Source organism: Diaporthe amygdali, assembly GCF_026229845.1.
Source record: "Diaporthe amygdali strain CAA958 chromosome Unknown NODE_12_length_1037015_cov_66_201586, whole genome shotgun sequence".
NCBI lineage: Eukaryota > Fungi > Ascomycota > Sordariomycetes > Diaporthales > Diaporthaceae > Diaporthe > Diaporthe amygdali.
In genome coordinates, this window is record NW_026517032.1 from 326,328 (window position 1) to 350,802 (window position 24,475).

The 24,475-nt window shown below is 54.6% G+C and overlaps 10 protein-coding genes across 10 annotated transcripts; 5 read left to right on the forward strand and 5 right to left on the reverse strand.

Annotated features, from left to right (window-relative positions):
- Positions 1-454: 454 nt before the first annotated feature.
- Positions 455-1,195, forward strand: J7T55_001845 (pos9-activating factor fap7; the record flags this gene model as incomplete). The annotated part of the gene is made up of 3 exons (XM_053142750.1): positions 455-640; positions 710-855; positions 1,000-1,195. The coding sequence occupies 3 exons, from the start codon at positions 455-457 to the stop codon at positions 1,193-1,195; spliced, it is 528 nt and encodes a 175-aa protein (XP_052994298.1).
- Positions 1,196-1,670: 475 nt separating this feature from the next.
- Positions 1,671-2,556, forward strand: J7T55_001846 (rdgb ham1 family non-canonical purine ntp pyrophosphatase; the record flags this gene model as incomplete). The annotated part of the gene is made up of 4 exons (XM_053142751.1): positions 1,671-1,862; positions 1,940-2,013; positions 2,126-2,341; positions 2,457-2,556. The coding sequence occupies 4 exons, from the start codon at positions 1,671-1,673 to the stop codon at positions 2,554-2,556; spliced, it is 582 nt and encodes a 193-aa protein (XP_052994299.1).
- A 490-nt stretch (positions 2,557-3,046) lies between these two features.
- Positions 3,047-4,675, reverse strand: J7T55_001847 (peptidase family c78; the record flags this gene model as incomplete). The annotated part of the gene is made up of 3 exons (XM_053142752.1): positions 3,047-3,173; positions 3,242-4,524; positions 4,595-4,675. 3 exons carry the CDS (start codon positions 4,673-4,675, stop codon positions 3,047-3,049), a joined length of 1,491 nt encoding a protein of 496 aa, XP_052994300.1.
- A 669-nt stretch (positions 4,676-5,344) lies between these two features.
- J7T55_001848 (seryl-trna synthetase) lies at positions 5,345-7,010 on the reverse strand (the record flags this gene model as incomplete). Its single annotated transcript, XM_053142753.1, has 4 exons — positions 5,345-5,560; positions 5,622-6,662; positions 6,729-6,876; positions 6,955-7,010. The coding sequence occupies 4 exons, from the start codon at positions 7,008-7,010 to the stop codon at positions 5,345-5,347; spliced, it is 1,461 nt and encodes a 486-aa protein (XP_052994301.1).
- Positions 7,011-8,049: 1,039 nt separating this feature from the next.
- J7T55_001849 (GTP-binding protein rhb1) lies at positions 8,050-8,968 on the reverse strand (the record flags this gene model as incomplete). The annotated part of the gene is made up of 4 exons (XM_053142754.1): positions 8,050-8,289; positions 8,413-8,541; positions 8,608-8,747; positions 8,917-8,968. 4 exons carry the CDS (start codon positions 8,966-8,968, stop codon positions 8,050-8,052), a joined length of 561 nt encoding a protein of 186 aa, XP_052994302.1.
- Positions 8,969-10,017: 1,049 nt separating this feature from the next.
- Positions 10,018-12,593, reverse strand: J7T55_001850 (uncharacterized protein; the record flags this gene model as incomplete). Its single annotated transcript, XM_053142755.1, has 2 exons — positions 10,018-10,296; positions 10,359-12,593. 2 exons carry the CDS (start codon positions 12,591-12,593, stop codon positions 10,018-10,020), a joined length of 2,514 nt encoding a protein of 837 aa, XP_052994303.1.
- A 975-nt stretch (positions 12,594-13,568) lies between these two features.
- J7T55_001851 (uracil phosphoribosyltransferase) lies at positions 13,569-14,567 on the forward strand (the record flags this gene model as incomplete). Its single annotated transcript, XM_053142756.1, has 5 exons — positions 13,569-13,741; positions 13,797-14,155; positions 14,230-14,384; positions 14,446-14,462; positions 14,516-14,567. 5 exons carry the CDS (start codon positions 13,569-13,571, stop codon positions 14,565-14,567), a joined length of 756 nt encoding a protein of 251 aa, XP_052994304.1.
- A 389-nt stretch (positions 14,568-14,956) lies between these two features.
- Positions 14,957-15,519, reverse strand: J7T55_001852 (transcription elongation; the record flags this gene model as incomplete). The annotated part of the gene is made up of 3 exons (XM_053142758.1): positions 14,957-15,162; positions 15,214-15,400; positions 15,472-15,519. The coding sequence occupies 3 exons, from the start codon at positions 15,517-15,519 to the stop codon at positions 14,957-14,959; spliced, it is 441 nt and encodes a 146-aa protein (XP_052994305.1).
- Positions 15,520-17,108: 1,589 nt separating this feature from the next.
- On the forward strand, positions 17,109-19,936 carry J7T55_001853 (GTP cyclohydrolase II; the record flags this gene model as incomplete). The annotated part of the gene is made up of 17 exons (XM_053142759.1): positions 17,109-17,443; positions 17,500-17,618; positions 17,734-17,803; positions 17,865-18,004; positions 18,055-18,098; positions 18,152-18,189; positions 18,286-18,395; positions 18,454-18,509; positions 18,571-18,613; positions 18,671-18,753; positions 18,810-18,861; positions 19,001-19,104; positions 19,155-19,158; positions 19,288-19,450; positions 19,564-19,593; positions 19,704-19,789; positions 19,863-19,936. The coding sequence occupies 17 exons, from the start codon at positions 17,109-17,111 to the stop codon at positions 19,934-19,936; spliced, it is 1,551 nt and encodes a 516-aa protein (XP_052994306.1).
- Positions 19,937-23,365: 3,429 nt separating this feature from the next.
- On the forward strand, positions 23,366-23,916 carry J7T55_001854 (uncharacterized protein; the record flags this gene model as incomplete). Its single annotated transcript, XM_053142760.1, has 2 exons — positions 23,366-23,753; positions 23,822-23,916. 2 exons carry the CDS (start codon positions 23,366-23,368, stop codon positions 23,914-23,916), a joined length of 483 nt encoding a protein of 160 aa, XP_052994307.1.
- Between the last annotated feature and the right edge of the window lie 559 nt (positions 23,917-24,475).

Below are 24,475 nucleotides of genomic sequence, written 5' to 3' on the forward strand. Positions count from 1 at the left end.
CATCTATTCCCATTGTGCAGTGTTTAAGCTTGGAATCAGAGTGGAGTATCCATGGAATCTTGTTAGTGAGGTATGCTTGAATCGTAAGCCTAATCGACCTCCACCACTATTCGTTGAAAAAGCTGTCGGCGAGGTCTGAAACGGAGTTGCCTTCTTAGGTACTCCAGCATTAAATAGACCCTTACCCTTACACATCTTGGGCACCACCCCCCCTCTCCCACCGAGCTGGTTAAAGTCCTCTTTGAAATTTTCCACAGCGCCTTGAAGATATGATATTACTTGCAACAAACCGATCTCGTTGCAGCTCGACAACAAGCGGCACTCTCATAGAGCACACAGAAAATTTTCACTTCTCACATTCAACCAGGGGCAATATACCTTTGATGACATAACCTTGCAATTCATATTCTATCTTGTCCAAAACATTACATAAGTAGACACATCCCGGCCGAATATGGCGAGGCCACTCCCCAACATCATCGTCACCGGCACCCCTGGCACGGGCAAGACGACTCACTGCGAAGTGCTGGCCGAGAAGACGGGGCTGAAACACATGAGTGTGAACCAGATCGTCAAGGAGAGAGAATGCCACGAGGGCTGGGACGATGAGTATCAGAGCTGGATCGTCGACGAGGACAAGGTGAGTGCTCGAGCGAGCCAGTGCAAAATGACAAGGTCAGCCAGAAGAAGCTGACGACGATTCTTGCAGCTGCTTGATGCCATCGAGGAGGAGTGCAAGGCTGGCGGGTGCATCATCGACTGGCACGCATGCGATTTGTTCCCCAAGAGCTGGATCGACCTGGTTGTTGTGCTGAGGGTGGACTCGGCGGTGCATTTTGACCGGTTAAAGGCGAGGTGAGTCTGAGATGCGTGACTTCGGGGGAAAGGGGCTTGCTTGCGAAGTGAACGCTCTCCTGCAGGCCACGGGAGCCCAGCGGCAGGGAGTGAACGGAGCAAGGTAGAGCAATCGCATTCAACACGCACTAACCCATCAAATAGGAACTACCCAGAAGTCAAGCTGCAGGAGAACATAGATTCGGAGATCATGGAGGTGTTATTACAGGAGGCACGGGAGTCTTACGACGAGGAGATCGTGGTGGAGCTTCAGAGCAACACTACCGAGGAGATGGAGACCAACATAGAGCGTATCGAGGCGTGGTTGAAGCAGTGGAAGGAAGACAATGCGAACCGATGAGAGTGAAGCAGCCATGCAGGCTTCGAGCTCACAGAAGAATGAGTGGCAGATTAAAATGCAATGATACCCATGAGCCACTTGCCAACCAGATGTGGTCCTTATTTTCCCCAATATATGGCAACCTGAACAATTCACATACTTACTTGCAACTTCAGAGATTGCACGCCAAAATGGAACTCTGATCACCCGTATGTATCGACTGACGAGTAGAAGACTTCATTTGTGCTTCCATCACTTGAGACTCGATGCCCTGGCAACGAGTGATGATATGCAATTAAGCCGAATTATGTTCCACCGTTAGCCCCTGACCCCAGCACTTTGACTCAACCGGCGAAGGTGTTGTATGCATGTAAATAAATTCAAACTGAAAGCAAGTAGATACTGCTCTTAACAACACCACTTATGCTCGTTCATTTTTGATTCTTTCGTATTATCAGCTCAAATTATTCCTCCCATACGAATCAAATAAATAACCATGGCCACCGAAAAACAGACATCCGCCACCCACGTGGTGAACTTCATTACGGGCAACAAGAACAAGCTCGGCGAGGTGAAAGCCATTCTGGAGCCCACGATCGAGGTGCGAAGCCAGGCATTGGACCTGGTGGAGGTACAGGGGACGCTGGACGAGGTCACAATAGCAAAGTGCAAGAGCGCCGCAGAACAGGTGCGCCCCTCGGAATGAAAATTCTCACAACACCCCGGCCAGGCCAGGCTCACTGACGCCCAGAGCTTCTCATGCAGGTCGGCGGCCCCGTTCTAGTCGAGGACACCTGCCTCTGCTTCGACGCGCTGAAGGGCCTGCCAGGACCGTACATGTAAGTCGACACCGTACCTCCCTTTCCCCGCGCCCTCTCTCAAGCCTGGCAATCTCGAAAAGAAAAAGGAAAAGTTAGTTAGCTGACCTGAGGGACCCAACCCCTTTCGCAGCAAGTGGTTCATGAAGGACCTGGGCCACGAGGGCCTGAACAACCTTCTCGCCGCGTACGAGGACAAGGGCGCCAAGGCGGTCTGCACCTTTGGTTTCTCGCAGGGGCCCGGCCACGAGCCCATCCTGTTCCAGGGCGTGACGCAGGGCAAGATCGTGCCCGCGCGCGGGCCGGCCAACTTCGGGTGGGATCCCATCTTTGAGTACGAGGGGCAAACGTAAGTGTCCTGGGTGAAAAAGGAGGGGCGGGGGCAGGGCTCAAGTGAACTCTGCGTCTGTCTGTGTACCTCGAGAAGAATGCTTGGACCGCTGACCTTGCTCACGAGAAAATAGGTACGCCGAGATGGACAAGTCGGAGAAGAACAAGATCTCTCACCGTGGCCGTGCCCTGGAAAAGCTGCAGGCGTGGTTCGCAGAGCAGATCTCCACATGAAGTATAGGTCCCACATCGGCATTCGTACGAGGAGGACGAAGTACGTCAGGGGACCCTCAGAGGACCGGTACGAAACTTCAGTAAAGAAAACAGCGGTCATTTCGGGCATGAATATTATTCACAAGACGGATGCTTAGAAGACAGCTAGACCGACTGATCCTAACCGGAAGCGAGGTTCAGTGCACTCTGGGCAAGCCATGATAGAAAACGACAATGCCGGAAGACGACTTGCCGGTCAAAATTGTTGAGGTAGTCCATACATAAACAAGCCATCCATGCAATGAAGACATCTGGGGCTCTAAGAATTCCAGTCTACAGTGCTCATAACGCCATGCTGTGTGCTGTAAGAAGCCAGCTACACCTTCCCTGCACAGAATGGACTACTGTGCTCATGTTGATGCTCGTGCTGCCACCCATGGTAGCACCAGGCCCGTTACCGAGCCATCTTCTTCTTCTTCATGCTGCTCTCATCTGACTCTAATGGCCGCTTCTAGCTTGGATTCACTGTCAGACCCGTATCTCCACCACCATTTCTCTCCTCCGAAGTGGGCTGTACCGCTGGCAAGGGGGGTTGGATCTCGGCCGTTCCCCTGATAGCCCCCATGGGCGGTCTCAGCCTGTTCAGCAGTCAAGTTCGTCAGCACCCGCCGGTCCGCCTACAGTTTTCGTTTCTTTTGTGACCAACCTAAGAAGCTCAAACTCCCTGTACCGTCTTAGGTACTTGTTTCCTCGGCGGTACGCCCTCAGAGCGTGATCCGGGTGTTTGGAGGTGAATCTCTGTCCGATCCTGTCCGTGACGATCGCTGAGTCGCGGAACATGGGATCGAAAACGAGCAAGTTCACACCTCCGTCCTTCTGCTTCTCGATCCCGATGATTGTCATCGAGTGGCCCGCATGCTGGAAATAGATAGGCGGAAGCGTTGTGCACCGCACCTTGTCCTCCGGGTCGAAGATGCCCTGCTGGAAGTACCTTTCTACGGACGCTAGCATCTGGGCCTCGGCCTTGCCCGGCTGCTCTTTGTTTTTGAAGCCCTGCGCGTCGCATGCGACGCCGAGCGACACGAACATAGCTTGTGCTTCTGGCGTACCGATGTACTTTCGCGTTCCTATGATTCCTCCCGTCTCGATCCTGCCCTGCTTGTTGATGCCCTTGTCCCACGCAGCCTCGACGTAGTCTTGAATGTCGAAAACCGAAGGCAGCTTGTCGTTGAAGTGATGACAGCCTTCAAACTTGGCTCCAATAATGTAAGAGCTCACCGTCTGAATGTTCCTGTAGCCACAGAACCCGCCCTCGCGGCGGAGCTTGGACACGTGCCAAGTGCAAGGGTGGCAGAGATAGGCGTACTCCGTCAGGGACGACTGCTCCAAGAGTTGGGCTATTACTGGGATTATGTCGCGACCGACGGCCTGTCCATACTTGCGAAGGTGAGAGACGAGCCAGTCTGGCATGCGCTGCTCGCTGTGGTACCGTCCCAGCTCGGCCTTACCGAGCTTCACAGGCACCTTCTTGGAGATGGCGCCGTTGCTGGGCTTTGGTGTCGTGCTTGCAGCAGTGCTGTCCGTCTTCTTAGGACGGCGCATGCTAGGCATTGCCAACATATTCCTCCAGGCGGCGATAGCCCGCTGTTGCTTAGACTTTGGGATCTCGACGTAGGTCACGTCGGAGGATAGGTCGCCACCCGACTCCAGCGAAGTTGGCGTTGAATGGCTAGACTCCGGCGCCTGCGCTGGCGGTTGCGGAGTTGTTGCGCGAGAAGCCACATCCTTCTCTTCTGCTTCCTCCGAGTGCAGCTCCAGATGGTAGTCCAGCTCGTCCCTAACCAGGACCTCATTGCAACCGTCAAGGGGACACTCGACATAAGCGTCGCCGACACCGTCTGAGTCCTCAGCCGCATTCGTTGGGTTTGGAAGGCCCTCATCCGGAACAAATGGAGACTTTCCGTCCTCGGGGTGGTAAGTTTCCATGTGCTGGCGTTGGGAGTCAGCGCCACTCGGAAGGGTTCAAAGAAGGTTGGAATGCTGAGGCTCGGCTACGTACCATTAACATTTCATACTCCTCACGCCATTCGCTGGTCCACCCACAGAATGGGCATTCCATGTTACTTAATGAATCTGCCATGTTTGCGTTCTTTTCTTGAGAGGCGGGAAACAAAAGAAAGGTGAGCGGTGGCAGGGTAATCAAACCTGATGTGAAAGCCGGGAGTGTGTCAATGTGTGATTGGGGCCATCAGGTTATTCTTAGTGTCAGGCACTCAGGTCCGACAGACAGTTACAAGAACCACATGACCACATACAAGAAGTATGCGGCGTGGGAGTCTGTCACCGAGGCGATGTGAAAATATAACCAATGCTCAAGTGGTTGGTAGGACTCGCAGGTGCACTTTTGTCAGTTGGCATTCCAGTCACCAAACCCAGCGTCGTGCTTCTTCGTTCATATCAGAAAGGGGAGGTGTAACGGGCGGCAATTCCGAAAAGGGAAACAGCCCCTGAGCCCGCTCCACCTGGACTCAACGGCCTGCACAGTAAGTACGGTACAGAGCTCGGTACACAGCCTGATGGCTCTGCTATACCCGGGTCATTTGATAATTCATTTCTCTCTCACAAAACCCTCTTTACTTTTCATGTAAGGTATCTCTAGGCAGCAAATGCTCACATCACATCACACCATGCCAACTGGCTCAACCATGTCATCTCCCGTCTTCTTGAATCACAGGTTCCAAAGTCTTTCGAGATGCCAAACAGCCAGCTCTACAGATGCAGATCATTCAGATCACCATGTTAGTAGAATCTAGACGGAGGCTTCCTTCAGCTTTTCTGCCACCTTCTCAACAGCATTGGCCGCCGTCTCCGCCGCGCCCTTTGCGGCCTCCTTGGGCTTGGAACCCTTGTTATCCTTCGACTTCTGCTTCTGAGAAGTCGAGTCCTTGGGCAGCTCCTTGGTAAACGGGATGAACTCCGGAGCACCAGGCATGTATTTCCGCAGGGGCTCGGGAACTTTCAGGCCCTAAAGTGAGGAGAAGAGTCAGAGCAAGACTTTACAGGCAATACTGGTGATTAAAACTCACATCTTCAGTCTGGTAGTTCTCAAGGATGCAGCACATCGCACGAGTGGTTGCGCACAATGTCGAGTTGAGACAGTGGACATAGGTCTTCTTGATGTCCGTCTGCTTCTTGCTGCCGAACCTAATCTCCAGGCCCCGCGACTGATAGTCAGTGCAGTTGGAGCACGAGACAAGCTCCTTGTACTCGCCCTGGAACGGGAACCATGCCTCCAGGTCGTACTTCTTGGCGGCAGCATTGTTCAAAGCCCCCGAGACGATCGCAACAATCTGATACGGCAGGCCCAGGGACTTGTAGAACGCCTCCGAGACGCCAATCATCTCGTCGAACATCTCCCACGACTTCTCGGGGTCGGTCAGTACGAATTGCTCCACCTTTGTGAACTCGTGGACTCGGAAGATGCCCCAAGCATCGCGACCGTGTGCTCCTGCCTCTCTCCTGTAGCAGCTGGAGTATCCACCGTACTTCAAGGGCAGATCCGACTTCTGCAGCCACTCATCCGCGTGGAAGGCCGAGATCGGTTGCTCGGAGGTAGCAATCAGGTACTTGTCGTTTTGAGGCTCTCCGTCGACGACCTTGTACAACTCCTCGTCGAAATCAGAGAGTTGGGCGGTCTTGGCCATCATACCCTTCAACATGAATTGGGGTGCCTGCAGCGCAGTATATTCACGGTTCATCAGGAACTCCAGGCCGTAGTTGATCAGAGCTTGGTTGAGGAACGTGCCCCAGTTCTTGAGAAAGTAGCCACGGTGGCCCACAACCTTGGTTCCGCGCTCCGGGTCGTACCCATCTATCCGGGTGAGGACTTCATGGTGGGACAGGACGGCCTTCTTCTCGACAGTGACGCCCTCAGGGGCCCATGTCCGGATGACCTCGTTGTTCGCCTCGTCATTGGACACGGGGACGGACTCGTGCACGATGTTGCCGATAGTGTTTAGTTTCGCCTTCAGGTCGATCTCCTTCTGGCTGGCAGAGTCGATGAGCTCCTTCTTGGACTTCTCGAGCGCGGCTTTCTCCTGGAGGAGCTCGTCGGCATTCTCCTTGTTCTGCCGAGTGATATGTTGATCAGTCGTGGTGCCCCCTCAATACACTGGGCAGGCGGGGCGACAAACCCTCTTCCTCAGGCCAATTGCCTTTTGGGTCTCGTTGATCTTGCTATTGAGCTGCGTTGCAGCATACAGCGTCTTGCGGTGGTCGTCCCATACCGCAATGATCTCGTCGACGATCTCGACGGGAGCGCCACGGCGGCGTTGTGACTCCCTGCGAATGCTTGGTCAACCTCGTGCGTCCTGGGCGACAGCAATACTCAGTCAGGTAAGAACGATGGGCAGGACGCACTTGATCTTCTCCGGGTTCCCACCGCGTTCGGCAATGAAGTCGTTGACGTCGAGCATGCTGGGCAGTTATTCAGGGCTCGTTTGCGCCGCCTCTCTTTGCGATTGAAGTTTTGATCTGGTCTTTTGTCGGCTCACCGTAGCGGGAGGTACCAGAGTACTTGTGGTTGGCGGGGTGTCAGCGACCAGCTAGGCAAGGCATGGGTTGATCTCTGATTGAGTCAGAGCGGGCATACAGCGTTTAATCCTTAATATGTAGGTACCTGGGGACCCGCATTCTTTTGGAGGGGTATGAGGGGTCAGATATATTTGCAGGCAGGGAGCTTCCACAGTGGCACAAAAGAGTCACTCTACCTAGGTATGGCCGCCAGAGACGAGTTCAAGGTGACTAACTCGGCCAGACTTATTACTGACCATGCTGGTGGCTGTACAGCTGGCAGTGCTTTTGGCAGTGTATTTGGAATATGCCTCTATATCTTGAAAGCTATATAGCAGGATTCATCACAACTTCCTGCCCGCGCTGCCCAGTTCAGCCTAATCACATTTGGACTTTGTAGTTCGGCAGATCACTGGCAGGACATAGGACAAGAGGGCGCTCACTGCAAACAAAGTTCCTGTTCACAGCGCCATGTCGAGATATCACTGGCTGAGGTCAAAGTAGACCGAGTTTTGGTGGTTTGCCCACTCATGAGTAGCAATAATCCATGACCACTTGTTCAGAGCATCTGAAAACTCCATGTCCCTTCAAACAGACCTTGAAAGGCAGGATATATCCCCATCCATGTCGTGGACAACGTTGTGCGCATCGTACAGTGAAAACTTGAACCTCTTCAAGCCCGGCAAGCCAAACCTCATACATAGGTATCATTGTCCTCAGCCGTGTCGGCCATCCAAGCCCTTCTCGTTCTTCCAACAACGTATTCAAACGATGGGCATGCTCGTGCGCATGCAAGACAACCAGTACCTCCCCAACCATTACCAACCGGTTTGGCCATGTACCCCTGTCAACAACCTCATCCCGGCTGGTGCTCTGAATACGCACCTGGTATCATTTTCTAGCTAGCCGGCGTAGTTTCGCAAACTATACGGTCACTGCTCTTCACATCACAACGCACTTGCCACCGGCGGGAGGCTCATTAGGATTCTGCGCCTTTTCGATTTGTGCGATGAGAAGATCAAAGCCCCTGCCAACGTTCTCGTTATAGCGAGCGCTGGCCTCAGTCCAGGCGCAGTTGTACTTCTCAGACAGCTTCTTGCCATCTTCCGTGGTAACCTGGCGCTGCTCGGGGCGGAGATCGCTTTTGTTGCCAACGATGACGATGGGAACCCACTCGACGCCCTGCAGAATAATGAACACAATCAGTTTGTGGTTTGCAAGTCGCACGCAAGTGATGGCGGGGTTAGGAGGAGCTTTTGTTGTTTGTGGAAAAGTGCGGGGGGTTGGCGAAGGGGCCAGGCTTACCAGGTGATTGAGAAGCTTCTCACGAATGACTTGGACCATCTCAAAGGACTGCAGAGACGCAACCGAGTAGACCAGCATATAACCGTGGATACCGATAAAGTGCTTGCTGTTCATTATGCTGTACTCGTCCTGTGTATCAAAGTCAAGATCAGCCTCCAGGCTGTATGCAGCATCAGAGCAATTGGGAAAACTGACCTGGCCGGCGGTGTCGATGATCTCGGTCGAGAACTCCTGGCCTTTGTACTTGATGATCTTGCTGAAGGTGTTCTCGATTGTAGGGTAGTAGCTCTCGACAAAGTGGCCGTCGACAAACTGGACCGCAAGCGAGGACTTGCCTGTGTTGTCACATCAGTTCTCCAATCGCAGTTGCAAGCATGTGATAGCCAGCATCCACTGTGACAGCCCACAGCAACGAGGTCGCGTGCGCGAAAGAAAAGAGGACTGCAAGATGCCCAAGTGGTCGGTCTGGCGGATTTATAGTGAACAACCGAGAATTCGACTTACCAACAGAGCGGCTGCCGACAATAGCGACCTTCCTCGACTTTGATGGTGCCATTACTCCTATGTGAAGGTGACTGAGGTCCTTCCAATCCTCGATTTCGCACTTGACAGTTCTATACTTGTTGGGGTCGTCCTCACCTCTAGGTGTTATCTAGAGATGAATTGGCGGTCTGAAAAGGGTGTGAAGCCCGATTCAGACTGGGAGAGAGGTATCGGAAAGAAGTGAGGTGTTGTAGAGAAGAGGGTGTGGAGGACGGCGTGAAAGTGAAGGAAAGGGCGACGGCAGGATTGTTGCCCCCCAATGCCCCAATGCACGTTACGTCGATTGATGCTACAGTGGGGGGTCAACGGGCAGGCACGCAGGGATGAATTGAGCTTCTAGAACAACTGGGCTCGAGCTGGGCACTAGGATGCCTGGGTACCTACATAGCGTGAATCGTAGGGATCTAGGTACTTGGCCTTGGGCTGTAGAGTAAAGGGGCTTTGGTTGGGTGGTTGGGCACTCAGTCATGGAGCACAGGTTCCTGGCCTGCTCAACCTTCCACATATCCCACATAGGCAGCTTTAACCCAAGGCAAGCTGACATGCACACAGCGGGGCCATACTCCGGCCGCGGCACATTTACACGGCGTACTTGAAACTGGTGGTCAAGTCATTTCGCAAGAACTTTTTTTAACTGAAGCGCTACATCTAGAATCACCACACCCACAATTGCTGGTTTCTAATGGTATTAGTGTGCTGAGAGAGTGTGCTTTCAGTCCTAGACAAAATCAACAGGCTTCTTCTGGATGTAATGTGTGTCTGGTTCTCTATCAATCAAGCAAGCCCCTAGCATGTAGTGACTATTTCCTTAAATCATAAACATCATGAAATCGTACACCGCTCAAGCTATTTACCACCCGCGAATCTACGGGACAGCCTCACAATCCTCCTCATGGGTATTATCTTTTTTCTGAAAAGTCAACGAGCCCACTCCATCAAAAGTGTATTCCGCCCAATGTACCTCTGAGCCTCCCTGCGGAGATGCCTCTCTTCTTCACCAACACCATGCTCAGTATGAGAAGCCCGCAAAATCCCTCCATTTTGCACGAGTATTGTTCATTTTTATGCATAGCTTTCCAGTCGCTCCACAAGGCCCTGCAGCTTCGTCGTAAAGCTCGAGTAGAGAGGTGCCTGGCCGTCACCGGCCTGCGCGATTGCGTCGTCTGTCATACGGTGGTACGCGATGAATTCGCGTATCGACTCCAGTAGAGGCGCAAGATTCCCCGCTTTGTGCATGGAGCTGAATCGCTTTCGAACTGGCTCATACAGAGACATATAACCAAGCAGCAATGACAAATACCCGAAAGCGACATTCAGCTGGCTCTTCTCCACCGAATCCGCCTGTGAAAAGTGTTAGTTCAAAATGTCCAACAGCGTATTGGCATCTTCTGAAGGGAACGTACCTCAGACGTGGCTGCGTGGTGATCAAGGAAGAGCCTGATAAGCCTGTCGAGTGGAGCCTGGCTATCATCTAGAGCGCTGAGAAGAGCCCCGCCTGTATTGCGATCGTGTTCGGAGAAATTGATCATGACGCCCAGCATCAGCAGCAGTGCTTCAAGGTGACTGTTGAAAACATCCGCGTCATCAATCGCGGCCGTCGCTGTCTGAAAGGTGTCACACAGCGCGTTGGCAAGCGTTCGCACGGTGCCTTTCTCAATAAAGGCCGTTGCAGCGTCATGGTTGTTGTTTGCGGTGTTGAGGGTCAACTTGAGGACGAGGAGACCAACTTCTCCCAGACGACCGTTGCTGCGCCGGAGTGTCGTGCCAAGCGTGTCTGCAATGATCGGTAGGTGCTTGAAAGTCCATCTATCCTTCGACTCGGTCTGCATGGCCTGGACTGAGTAAGATTCCAACAGCGTCAGTGCTAGATGAAAGTCTATAGATTCATCTGTGCGCGGATATTTCCAGGAGTCGGGCTCAGACGCGTCTGCCAGCAGCGAAAACAGTTGGTCTGTCACTTCAAGAGAGAACAATTCGCTCTCGACTGACCCCGAGTGCTTAACAACAAGTTCCAAAGCCTTGAGAGCCAATCTTCTGGGCGACAACATGAAAGGCGTAGTTGGTTCCCAGATTGGGAGAATGAGAAGAGACGCCTTCAGCTTCGACATGGCTTGCTGTCCATTCCTTGACAGATTGCTTGTGCTGTCCTTGGAAATCGGTTGAATATCAGCCGGGATGGCGAGCAGCCGTTTAAGCAGCAAAGACAAGCCCTGTCCTTGGAGCTGGCTCATGATATGGGTCGATGCCGTTGAGGCCAGGAGTGTCGTCAAGATAGCCACCAGCGCATAACCAGCAATGATATCTGTCTCTCTGCCAACCTGCTCAAACAGACTCCTGTCACCGTTGTGGTCACGAAACTTGCGAACAAAGCTCTTGTCTGACATTTTCTGCGACAGCTCGACCAGGGCATTGCGCCTGCTCGATGTGGTCTTGCCACTCGGTCGGCCAATTCGTGCGAGCAAATCTTCGATCTCGTCTGCGAACCGGCTGTTCGCGCCAGCCTGTCTAAGCTCGTGTATGCTGCGCACGGCACCTTTGGTGAATGGCTCATCGTCATCATCGTCATCCATATCAAACTGAGAACCACCAGTGGGCAGAAGAGGCTCCTTCAACCACGCGTCCTCGTCGACAGTCTCCAGGCCGCCGGTCGAGCTACCTTCCGCAAGGAGCGTTCTCCGGGCACTGTACGTCACTTTGGGGCCTGACCTCTTCTTTGCAGAATCTGGGCGCCCAAAACTCTTGGGAATCTTTGGCTCAGGCGTGCTGGGGAAAGTCGGCAAATCCTGCGGCTCGGGTGTCCGGCGCAAGTTTTGGGACCACTCCGCAGAATCGTCGTCGTCGTCCGAGCTCTCATCCGCCTGAGCCGCCAGCTCATCGATCAACCTTTTGCGCTTTCGAGTTGCAGATCCATGCTGGCGTTGTGAGTCACCAGTAGTGGGGCTCACCTTGGAAGTTGATGCCTTTTCTTGGCGTGCTCCCGGAATGCTGCGCGGGGTTTGACCTGGTCGGAAGGGGATCTGCGTCTGCACGAGCTCTTTCCTGGTTTTGTTGATGCTGAAAGTCTTCAGATTCTTCGGGATGGCGGGAGAAAAGGGCACACTCTTGGCAGCACTATCTTTCATTGCTGTATCCTTCTGTGACGTTTTGGCTGAGCCGGCGGAGGAGACTCGTAAGATCGATTTTGGTTTTGTTGTCTTGGGGACGGTCTTTGGCGGCGGCATGGCCTCGTGAGGTGGTGACGGAAGAGATGGAGGCGGTGACGGTGGCGTCGAGTAAGCGCGCGCGCGAAAGCCTCGAGAATCTCCATGAGAGGGCGACGTTTTCCTCCGCTTTGGATTCGGGAGGGCTTTTGCCTGCGCTACCGCTGGTTTTGGGGAGACCTCAGAAACGCGGCGTGTCTTTTGTTCGATCTTGCGACCGTATTGCTTGAACTTGGGCTTTGTGGGCAACGTGACGACCGGGCTATTAATCTCGTCGTCATCTTGGAAGTCCCAGATGGTGCTGGATTCAAGCGGAGCAGTGACGCTCCGTCCATCTTTTCCCTTTTCCTCTGGCCGCGACCTTCGTCCAAATGCTTTGCTGTATGTTGTGACGCGCCTGTTGCGGGAGAGGCCGGCGCCTTTTGGAGTGGCCATCATGGTGCTCGGTCTAGGCTGGCAGCGTTCGCTGCTGATGGGGGTTGAGGTCGAGTTGAGATTCGAATGCAACAGAGCCTATGCGGAAGAGGAATCGACATCTGATGGGAGCGAAGCTCATTCGGTTATGGGCAGTTTATGCAGGTCTCGTATCAACGATTCAATGGAGTACACCGCTGACGCGACTGGCAGGGGCGGATGGAGGACTGCTGATCAGCGCAGAGGTTGACGTGAGCGAGGGCCTTCCGGCTTCTTATTTCGCCTTGTATGAATGGAGCCGCGTGGTCTGTTCGCATCTGCTGGGTGGAGGTTCTGGAATGAGTGTAATGGGCGAGTGGTTGCAACCAGGTTTTTGTCTGTTGATGGATGCGACCAAAAACAAAGGCTGGGTCGACGGTCCTGAACGTTTCGCCGTCAGGGGTCCTCTGCGCTAAGGATGCAACATCCGTTGGAACGGAGAGGGGGGCGTCATTCCCCCAAAAGCCAACTCAAAGAGGACCGGCAGGCACGATAAGCGGCATCACTGCATCGGTGGTCACTGGCAGGTGGCAGGGCAGGAGGGGCAGCAGCTAACTGCCTTAGGTACCCAGGTACAGCAAGCTGCTTGGCTGCTTGGGTACAGCGCGCTCTAGGCCCCGCCTGCCCGCGATAGGCACTCTGGTCGGTCGGGGCTTATCACAAACTACAGGGCTAATGGCCTTAGCTGGGCAGGGGCAGGCGCAGCTTCAAAAAGGGTCTGTATTTCACCAGAGCACCCCTCAGTTCTCAATTCAAGACAAGTATAGGTTCTCAAAAGTCGGTCATCCTTCGCTCCTCAGAAAGGGTGAGAAGAGAGAAAAAAAAGTAAAAAACCAAATCATACCCTGAGGATCATCCCTACTATAGCCTTTCAGGCGCATAAACAAGTGCAATATCACAAACTCCACACCCACCTGACCGGCATTCCTAACACGAGCGGAGACCACCTGCGCACTCACGATGTCGTCTAAGAAAGTCGAGGAGGGAGGCAGGTCGTCCGCAGCTCCCACACAGACCGTGGGCCCGGACTACCGACCAGACAGTCAAAAGCCCCAAGCAACAGTGTCGAAGGAGCCAACCCAGAAGAATGTGACCGTCCTGAACCAGACGCCCCAGCTCATTGCCCTGCTCACGTGAGTCGCTCCCATCCCCGGTAGAGTGAGCCCCGAGCACTGAACCACCCCCCAGGAAGATCCGTGACAAGTCCACCGACCGGGGCGACTTCATCTTCTACTCAAACCGCATCATCAGGTTGCTGGTGGAGGAGGGGCTCAACCACCTGCCGACCACGCAGCACACCGTCGTGACGCCCACGAACCAGCACTATGACGGCCTCTCGTTCCAGGGCAAGATCTGCGGCGTGTCTATCATGCGGGCCGGCGAGTCCATGGAGCAGGGGTTGCGGGAGTGCTGCCGGTCAGTCCGCATCGGCAAGATCCTGATTCAGCGCGACGAGGAGACCGCACAGCCGAAGCTGTTTTATTCCAAGCTGCCCGAGGACATCGCCGATAGATGGGTGCTTCTTCTGGATCCCATGTTCGCAACTGGTGAGTCTGGCTGCCCAGCCATGGTGGAAAGGGAATTGGATGTGTGCTGTGTGATGAGTGCTGATTGGTGGCAGGCGGCTCCGCGACAATGGCCGTAGAGGTGCTCAAGGAGCGCGGCGTCTCCGAGGACAGGATTTTGTTCCTGAATCTCATCTCCAGCCCTGAGGGTACCGAGAGGTTCTCGGCTAAGTTCCCTAAACTGCACGTTATCACCGCATTTATTGACCAGGTAAGCTCACTTCAGACAAGGAAGGCATACACCAGGTTCTTGAAGCTGACACTGCAAATAGGGACTCGACGACAAGAAGTTCGTAACTGGCTCCCACCACACGCTGTGCTTGTCTTGCTAACACGAAGTAGCTATATTGTCCCAGGGCTGGGCGATTTCGGCGACAGGTTCTTCACTATGTGAAGTAACGCCGTCGTGCCACTGTCCAGTAAATCTCCCAAGCCCTTCTTTCCACACTTCGTCCAAAAACGAGCCCGCTGACGTTGTCTCACAGTTCACTGATCAATTGGCTAGGCGCTCGTGATCCTCGAATTCGATCTCCTGCGTAAAGACTGGTCCGCTCCCAGCGGTCCTTCCCCTTGGCTCCAGCTTCTGCGCGTCTTGGATGAATAGACTGTAATCATCTTTTCGTCAAGCGCTTGACTATCGTAGAGGGCATCCTCGCCTGTGGTGGAGCAATGATAAGGCATGCGTGTGCCCAAGCTGTGCGTCCTCGACCACATTCAGTGGTCGATAGCTTCCGCCTAGTCAACGGTGGACGGTCGACGACCTGTTTTCTAGGTCTCTCTTATTTAGTACTCCTCATCGTCTCCCACGATCCCGTCCCCACTGTATTGCGGATGGCCATCGTCGCTGTTGTTGGCTGTGTCTCTGTCTTTGCGTGTCGCGCGACTGGCCTCTGCGTAATCCCGTACGGCTGCACCGCTGCCTCCGTCCTTAGCAACCTCCTCTGCCGCATCAACCCATTCACCGTAGACGTCCACTGCAGCCGACAGGTCTGTTGCGCTCATGCTAATTAGCCGTGTTCTCTCGCATACCCGGATGCAACGTGGGTGCGCGCGGGTTATGGTCTGGTTTCTCGGGGGCTTGAGCATACAGTTGACGGTGCACTGGAAGCGCTGTCCGCAGACCTTGCATTCCAGCGAGCCGATTCCGGCTTTCTTATCGATCTTAACGGTGACGGAATTCTCGTGGTTGCAGAAGAGACAGGTGAAGACGGTGGGGAGAGGGTCGCCCTGGAGCCCGCGCAGGGCTACGTTAGCTGTTGCGCAGACAGAATCGAGGACGGACGAGATGGCCAACCAACCCTCTTCTTGCCCTGGGGCGCGCGAGAGCTCTTCTTGCGCTTTCCCATGGTTCCGGCGGTTGCGAACTAATCCGTGGATGGTTCAAGGCCGGGTGCAGAATGCGCCGTGGCGATACTTGGTTGTCGTCGGAAGGCTGGGCGCAAGTTGGAAATGGGCTGAAATCAAAAATGCAGTGCCCGATTCCTTTCCCGCTGTGAAAACGGACATGCGATTAGCGGCTGGGGCTGCCCCTGCCTAAAGGCTGAATGGGGTGGGACGGGCTTGCTTGCTGCATGCAGGCCATTCTGAAATATTATACTCTATAACCTCCCACATGTACCTAATTGGACCAAATAATATTTCTTGCTTCTGTGGGACTACTTGCATCAATCACAATTATAACTGAACGCACTCCCGTAGATTACCCCTACCTGTTGATCCAGATCTGTCTCCCAGGTAGACGAGACGATTCTGCTTGCCTAAGTACCTATGTATCTATATAGTCCGTGCCAGCTTAGTCTCCACGTTACTGCCCTAGCAGGCGGAGGGCGGCGGGTGACGGACGGGCTTATCAGTACGTCACGTCGGCTTGCTGGGTGTGGAGTTTCAAAGGCCGCCATAGTAGGAAGAGGCATCTACTGTGTAGCATGCTGCATGTGTACTACTACCAGGGCGCATACTTGCATGACTTGCCGAGGTACACCAACACTTTCTTTGTTGAGGCCGGCTTCAGATGGTCTTTCCCAGATATGCAGCTTCAAAGGAGAAGTAGACCTTGCTTCAACATCTCCCAGGGGGTGGTGGCTTGCGAATCTGGCGGGTGCTGTGTAATATGTGGCCTATCACCTACATATGCAATGCAGAAAACATTCCACTCGTCAAACAAGCCACCTCTCAGGTCTGGACGGTTTGTATATTGATGCCAGCAACAGTAGGGCAACAGTTGAGGCACAGGCACCAGCAGCGGCACCAGAAGCAGGGGATCAGCTACATGCAATCAGATGGATCTCCCGCCAAGCGGATCAAACCAACGCCCCACAATGGCCCCGTGCCGGCAACTCTAAGATCCTCCCCCGCTACCTGAGCCGCAGCTCGCTGACGGCCCAGAGAGCCCTGAGTGTCAACTGACCATTGCCTCTTTCAGAAGCTCGATCTTGCTGTAGCATCCTTGGCCGTGCAGCCCAAGCTAGGCATGCTTGCATTCCCGCGCCTCCTGCTTGCCCAGGTGATAACGATTCGATTCCAACCGGCAGCAGTCGGTTCGCTCGGCTGGCCAAAGTGGCTGGTGCGTGCAATGTATCTCTATAATAACATAGCTCCTTGCTCCTATTCTTCTCCCACGATCTCCCTCTCTTCCCTCCCTCTCCTCTCTCTTCTTCGCTTCTTTTTACCTGTGTCCGGTGTCTCACCGCCCCCTCCTAGCAGACTGTGATAGACAAGCCAAGCCCCGAAAGGCCTTGGGAAACAACTCCAGCTTGGTTTTGGGTCGCCCGTGAACAGTCTAGAGCCATCAGAGATTCCCCGCTCCCTGGACCCGTGAATGTTGACTTGTTGAAGCAATATCGTCAACTGTTCCAGTGACTATCGATCCGCTCAGGACAATCAGAATAGGCACTACGAGATTTGTGTAGGCTGTCGTAACCTCTCCTCTCCTCCAATGGCCTCCAACGGTGTAGCTTCCGGGCTCAGCCTAGAAGATGTGTATAGCCAGTTGAAGACGATCCAGCAGAAGCAGGATGAGCTCCTCTCTGTCGTGGAATCCATGTCCCACGGCAATGCTCAATCCTCCGCAGCACCCGGTCTGCGACCCTCTCCGGCATTGCAACAGCAGAACGAACAGGAGAATGAGGACGCCGCTGCCACATCAGCTGCTGCTCTGGCCGCCAAGTCTACCGCGACGCCCCCTCTGCGTCCCACGGACTCCTCCGACTCCCCGGTCGGCAGTACGTCGCCGTCACAGGCTTCGCAATTCTCGTCCCGCATCATCTTGACGTGAGTTATTGTGCTGGAGCCTTTATGCAATATGCGCCAAGTCTGACACCTCATAGGACCTACCCTAAGCAAACTGGCATCAAGCCCATTCCGTTGGACTGGGGCGCTTCTGAACCTCTCCAACGTGGTCCAATTGTGGTCTCGCGCTACTCGAGTACCATCCGGAGACGTAATGGTATGTAAATCACTTCACGGCGTAGAGGTATATACTAACTTTGTATAGCTATCGGCGGTCAGTCCAATTTCCATGACCAATCTCACACACTTGCTGACCCGCAGGCTTTGCTCAGCTCATGGAGGCTCTTATTCCATCTACTACGCGCTGGCTCTCGCCAGCAAGGAGCTGAAGGCTGATCACCGGTATGCTACCCTCGTGAGTATGGGATTGTGAGCTCAAGTGTGGCTAAGAACTTGTGCGCAGGCCTGACTTCACCAACACGGAGCCCGCAGCCGAAATTGGGCCCTTTCCTCAATGGGGAGACAAGAAGAAAATTGTAGCCATGGACCCCTGGGGTCATGTCGCCCCGTGGCTGTTTAAGGACCTGGTCGAAGGGGAGGACGGTACGTTAGGTATACACGGTTTCTGTAGGATACGTTCTGACGTCGCGTAGTTGATATCCGACCAACCATTGCCATCACGAAGGCACACATGAAGGTAATTTCATGGACCGTAAAGATGATGAAGGACTCATGCTGATCGATTTGTAGCTTCCCGAGTTGGAGGACAGTGTGCGCAAAGGGAGACTGTGGGTCTTCCTCACTGTTGCCGAGGGGCTGGAACAGCCAGCTCTCTCGCAGGTTCCAGATGTCTACAGTGCTTCCACTAACTATTGAGTCAATAGTGTGCCGGATGGCAAGATCTGTAAGAACGCTTCAGGCGAGCTTGCTGTGACAAAGTTTGCTGTCGAACCAGCTTGGTATCTGCCCGGAGTGGCCGAGAGGTTTGGCATTGGTGGGTTCCCTCATGAGAGCATCCGGCGTCTGTATTCTAATCATACTGACAAATGTAGACGAGGGTACTCTCCGAAGGTATCTCTTCGAGTACACTGGCGGCAGCTATCCCGAGGTGAGATATTTCCATGCCGGCACTGGGAGACAATATTTGAACAGTTCTGACATATTCTCAGCTGATAACCCGTGGAGATATCAAAGTCTTCCTGCCACCCATTGGTATGTATATCGTGGTTAGGCCCAGGGAGTCTACCGACAGCATCTAACAGCTTGCAGGCGGGTTGACCGTTTACTGCTTCGGCGATCCAGCCAACATGTCCGATCCCAACAAGAAGCTCGCGCTACGGATCCACGACGAGGTGAGACAGGGCGAGACCGACGAAAGTCGCGTGCAGAGATAACTAACGAGACATAGTGTAACGGGAGCGATGTCTTCGGCTCTGACATTTGCACCTGCCGGCCGTATCGTGAGTTTGACCGCATTTACTTGAGGCATCCTCGACACTCCGGAGAGGTGACGACGAGTGTAACTGTGCTCTTGAGCGCCGCACAGCTCTTCTCCGGGGCCACATCTTGTACGGAGTGCTAATTCCATCTTGTTCTCAGTTATTTTCGGAATCGAGGAGGCCGTCAAGGAAGCCCAGAACGGAGGTAGCGGCGTTGTCATCTATTTCCGGAAAGAGGGCAGGGCTCTAGGTGAAGTCACCAAGGTAAGTATGGTGGGACTACAGCCTTATGTGACTAGCTAACAGATTTGTAGTATCGTAAGTGTCACCGTTACTCCAAGATCATCCCGGTCTCGCTATTGTCGGCGTGGTTGCGAAGAGGCGACACGAGCACCGTGAAACGCCATCTCGCACCAAAATCGATTTCTTGACTAACACTCGCCACAGTGGTGTACAACGCTCGGAAGCGTGGTGAGGACCGGGCATCCGACTACTTCAAGCGTACAGAGAATGTCGCCGGCGTGAAGGACATGCGGTTCCAGGCCCTAATGCCGGACATCTTGCACTGGCTCGGTATCACCAAGATCGACAGGATGTTGAGCATGAGCAAGTACGTACTTGTGCAATGTTGCACGGCGCCGATGGGGGCGCTGTTCAACACCCACCTCCCCTCACTTGGCGGCCGAATCGATCACTAGTGACTAACGTTTATATGAACTGCAGCATGAAACACGACGCCATCGTCGGCCAAGGGTAAGAGATGGTCGCACATCCTGAGTCTGTCTGGGTCACATGCGGCCGGCGGAGGTTCTGTTCCAGAGAGTCGGTCTTACTAACGGGTGCCTCCTTTTCTTCCTATCTAGGATCCCGATCCACGAGCGTGTCGAGCTGCCCGAGTCTTGGATCCCTGCGGACTCGCGGGTCGAGATCGACGCGAAGATTACAGCCGGTAGGTAGAGACCCGAGAGGGTGCCTTAGTCATCGCCCATGAGACGAGAGCGAGCTGACGGGAGTGCCTGCAGGATATTTCACGACCGGCCATAGAATGACGTCCGACGAGCTCAAGGCCGTCCAGGGCAGGCTGTGGGAGGAGTAAGTCCCAGAAACCGTCCCAACCCCGAACCAAGTGGCCCGGTGACAAGGCCGGGCCGCAAGGAGTGATCTTGGGCTGACATGAGCGTTTCTTGTTCTGCAGTGTCGACCACTAAATCGAGGGGCGGATTGTCCCGATCTAGGTCATTGTTGTACCTTGGGAAACGTAACCCCGGAACCACCCGTATGTATGCAAGCAACTTGAGTAATGTGTCCATGGCTTTGGGTAGGTGATTGGGTTGATACAGGGGGTAGATGAAAATTAGACTGAAATACATTGAATGCTTCACTGCATTTGTTTTGTCAGTGTTCTTGTCTCCCATGGCCGTGTTTATTGCCGATCGGGTTTGCTTTCCACGAGGCCTGATTCACAAGCGCAAAAGTTGTCACGAGGAGAGGGACAGGGTTATACTGTCTGCCGGGTACGGCAAGCGTCATGTACAATGTAAATGGGCTGTCGTTGGGCTGAGCCTTGATCGACAACGCCAGCGGAGAGGAAAGTAATCAATTAACCCCAGTCACCATCCAGAAGCTCTTCGCCAAGCGACGGTGGGCAGATGACGGGTGATGGAGGCAATCTTCCCCGGTGTGAACCTTGCAAACCTTGTATTCGTTCAGCCCACCGGCCATTCGAGAGGATTATAGTATATTGGCCCCAGCAGGCAGGCAGGCAGGTAGCAAGCACACGGAGCCTAAATAGAGTACGGAGCACAGATGCGCCCAGGCGCTCTCTGACAGACAAGACCGTGGTTGCGCAGAGTCTTACGGCAGCGGCTTCTATGATGGAATTGTACAACGCGAGAAGGCCGATCCGTCATCTCAGCACAATCCTGACAATAGCCGGTTAAATCACTTGAGTCTTTGGGCGGGACAAGGGGGAGGGCTGTTGATTTCGTCCGAAACGAATCAGCCCAGATCGCGAATCCATGCAGTGCCGTCGGAACATCGAGCGGTCGACACGTGGTAAAGAAGGGCCTTACTGCCCCTTGCACCCGTATCCACCGACAACGGCGGGGAACGCGGAGAGCCGAGGAGCCCACGACGAGACAGGCGAGGAATCACGAAATCTCTGTCCCAGGAGGGATTAGATATCCCCATGACTGATAGGGTGAAGGGCGCCCGTGCCGATTCTGGCAACCGTATGGAACCAAATAGAGCGGGACTCGCGCCCGAATAACCTCGATTGGTCCTGGGCGGCATTTTGTGCATGTGGAGTGGTCGCGTTTGATGACTATGCGGCGTTGACCGGCTGCAGGACTGAGCTGACAGGAGGTTTTCGATTCGAGGAGGCCGGTGGATGGGGCTTTAGGCCGGGCCAGTGAAGTCAACTGGAGACAAGCGCGTGTGGGTGGGTGTGTGTGGTTCTCGGTCGAACTCGGCATGGAGTTAAAGAGAGACTGAGGCAGGCGGCAGACCGACGACGGGCTCGGGTTTCGTTCGTGGTGTTCGAAGAAGCGCGGGATAATCCATCATCCATCCGTCATGAGTGAAGCCTGACAATCACGGGCTTGTCTCGTGCTGTTTGTTCGCTCTCCTTGTAGGCTCTGGGTCGCTCACTGATTTCCTCCAACCGGAGCAACTGTCCAGCAGGCCAGGCAGAGGACGCGTGTGCAGGGCAGTACGCTGGTTGCTGCAGGCAAGACACCCGGCAACGACGAGGAGCAGTGGGGTCTGGGCCTTTGCCGGTGGTCGCGGCGGACGAGTGAGGTGTTGCGGTTTGTAGCCTGGCAGCTTGGCTCCCTCTGCCCATCCTGTGCCATCCTGTCAGGAGCCTGTCAGGAGCCTGTCAGGCCTGTTTCCCCATCCTGTGCCAGGTGTGACGACCGCATCTTGCAGAGTCCAGACCTGTTGGCCGGGCCACTGGCCACCACCGAAAGAGGTCGCGGCCACAGGCAAGCACCAAGCAACCACTGGCACCGGAGCAACACAACAAAGCATGGGGCAGACAAGGCTGTTTGGCAAGCCTGGGTGACCCCAGGCGCTGTCATCCAATGCGACAGTTCGAGAACCGTGCAGTGCATGCAACCTGGCACTATACCAGGGAGCCAGCGAACCAAGGGGGTGGTAGCCAGCAGCCGGTTGGCAGGAGCCGTTGACCACTGACCACGGAGGTGCTGTGCTGGAGCCTGTGATGTGGTGTGTTGTTGTGCTGTGTGCTGTGTGTACTATGTAGACTATGTGCTTAATGGACTACTACCAGCAACACCATGTATCAGTGCCCGACCCATTACCCATGCCCGCCTGCCCGCCTGCCCGCCAATCCATCCTTGCACCCACCATGCCGCTCATGCTGCCATGGTGCCTGGAACTAAGGCCGAGCCCAGAACTCTCTCCTCCCCCCTCCCTTCCAGGCCCTCCAGCATTTCCTAACCACTTGGCCACCACCACCATCCGCGGCACCACCACCAGCGGCCCGCACGCCTCGTAACGGCTCGACGCCTGTGGAAGCTATTACCCAACCTTGGGGAGGTGAGGAGACGCTTACGCTCCAAGACGAGGACAGTGTGTGGTGGTACACGACAGGTGGCAAAGCTCAAGCTTCGCAGCACAAACCTCACAACAGACCGAGAAAAGCCGCGATGTGTGCGTGCGCGTGTTTTTTTTTTCCTTCTGTCATTCTCGCTGCTTCTCCCATCACTCCATTCCGTAACTGGTCTTGACTAGTGAGAAGCTCCATTGCTTACTTCCCTTTGTCTTGTTTTTTTTTCTCTCTCCCTTCCCCTCACTGTGTGTGGTATGCATGTACCCCTGCGTCAGAGAAGGGAGAGGGGGGCTCAGGTGGGAAAGACCGCATCGAGACCGTGCTGGTCCCACGCTGCCACGATGGGGTTGACGGGTCGGAATGCACAGCCAGGTGGGCGTTGCGGACCTGTCTGGGGTACGTACTGCACGCGACGCACAGTACTCGCTCCGTACAGTATCACACCACAGTACGCAGGCCTGCTTCTATTTATTCACCACTGTACGTACCGTGCTACGCTCTTCTGTGGACTTTGGCTTGTGCCGCGGCCAGCATTTCAGCCCAAGTGGGCTGGCGGGCAACGGCAATGACAAAGACAAAGGGAGGGAGAGTGTATGGGTCTAGGTTCTAGGTTCTCTGAGCAGTAGTACACGGCGTGCCGGGCTCCATGCATACGAACCAGGCATAATACATATTGCCCACACACGCACGCCCAATACACACCCACTCGCTCTCACCTTCGGTTTGTGATGACCGTTTCATTACTACCTCCCAATAGTCTTGCTCTCGTTCTATATCCTGCTCGACCTCTGCTTGCATACAAGACTTGAAATAACCTCCCTACCCCCGTCTCCCACCAACACCACCAAACACTTACACTCATCTCACCCAACACCTCCCTCCAATATTACACACTCTCCTACCTGCAACTCGCAGCCCTTTCGATTACGCAAGTCGTCATACTCAAGCTCAATGCTCGACAACATCAACAACCTCGTCATTTACATTCCCAGTCTCTTTCACTACGTGTCAGATTCAGACGACGACATGGCATCACCAACAGAGTCTCGACGGGGCACTTCTCAGAGGAGGGACTCGTCCAGGTCAAGCGTCAGCCGGCGTCCACGACTTCTACGCTCAAGCGCAACCGAGCCTTCGATCACGCCGTCGACCGCCAGCCGCAACGCCCTGGCAACCCCAGGCACAAGCCGGCGGGCAACCGACCTGCTGAACCAGGTCGCCATCTCTACCTCACCACCAAACTCGTCCTCGCCTCTCTCGCAGAGCCCGACCATGTACGATAGCCCGGCCAGGATTGCGAACGACCATGTCGACCTGGACGGATTCCGCCCCCACCTAGGTATGTCATCATCCACCAAAGTGTTCCTGATGTTTCGCGCCATTTGTGCTGACGTGGGGGTTTCACAGCGGACTCTGGTCGCTATTTCAGTTTCCCGAGCTTCGACACCTGGCAGCCCGACCACCCAGAGGAGGAGCGGGAGCCTCAGATGCAATCCCCCTGAGTCAATGAAGCGCTGCCACCGTCTTGGAGTTCTTGGATGGAACGGCAATGGCAACTACGAGGAATTTGGATTTCAGCATGCCCGTCCGATTGAAGACGGCATTGCATTCACCACCCCCCTCCCCCATTTCCCATCCCCTATGCGTGGATTTTCAAGCCGCGCTGGGGTGTCGACGAAGCAGCTGAGCAAGATGCCTCTGCTCGCTGGGATTTCAGGCCAGCCACGTCCTGCTGGGGAGAGGGGAGATTCGGCCCCGGACAATCGGTAGGCCAGGGGGATGATCATGGCAGGGGAGAGGACATGGGCTCAGGATGAGGTCATAGGGCTGGTCAACTTCCTTCAGCGATGGCGTACAAGGCGTTCAGAACAGGATATGACAGCTTTCCAGACGCTCTCCTTTGAGCCTAGACCTGCATGGATGAAGGCTAGGAAATGCAGGCGTCCAGAACTGGCCCGCTTGTTGGCCGGAAAGGACGGAGGAGTCCAGGGGAGAGACGGGGAGACATAGAGAGAAAAAAGGAGGGCCCGCATACACTGGGAGCATACAGTATGCGAAGGC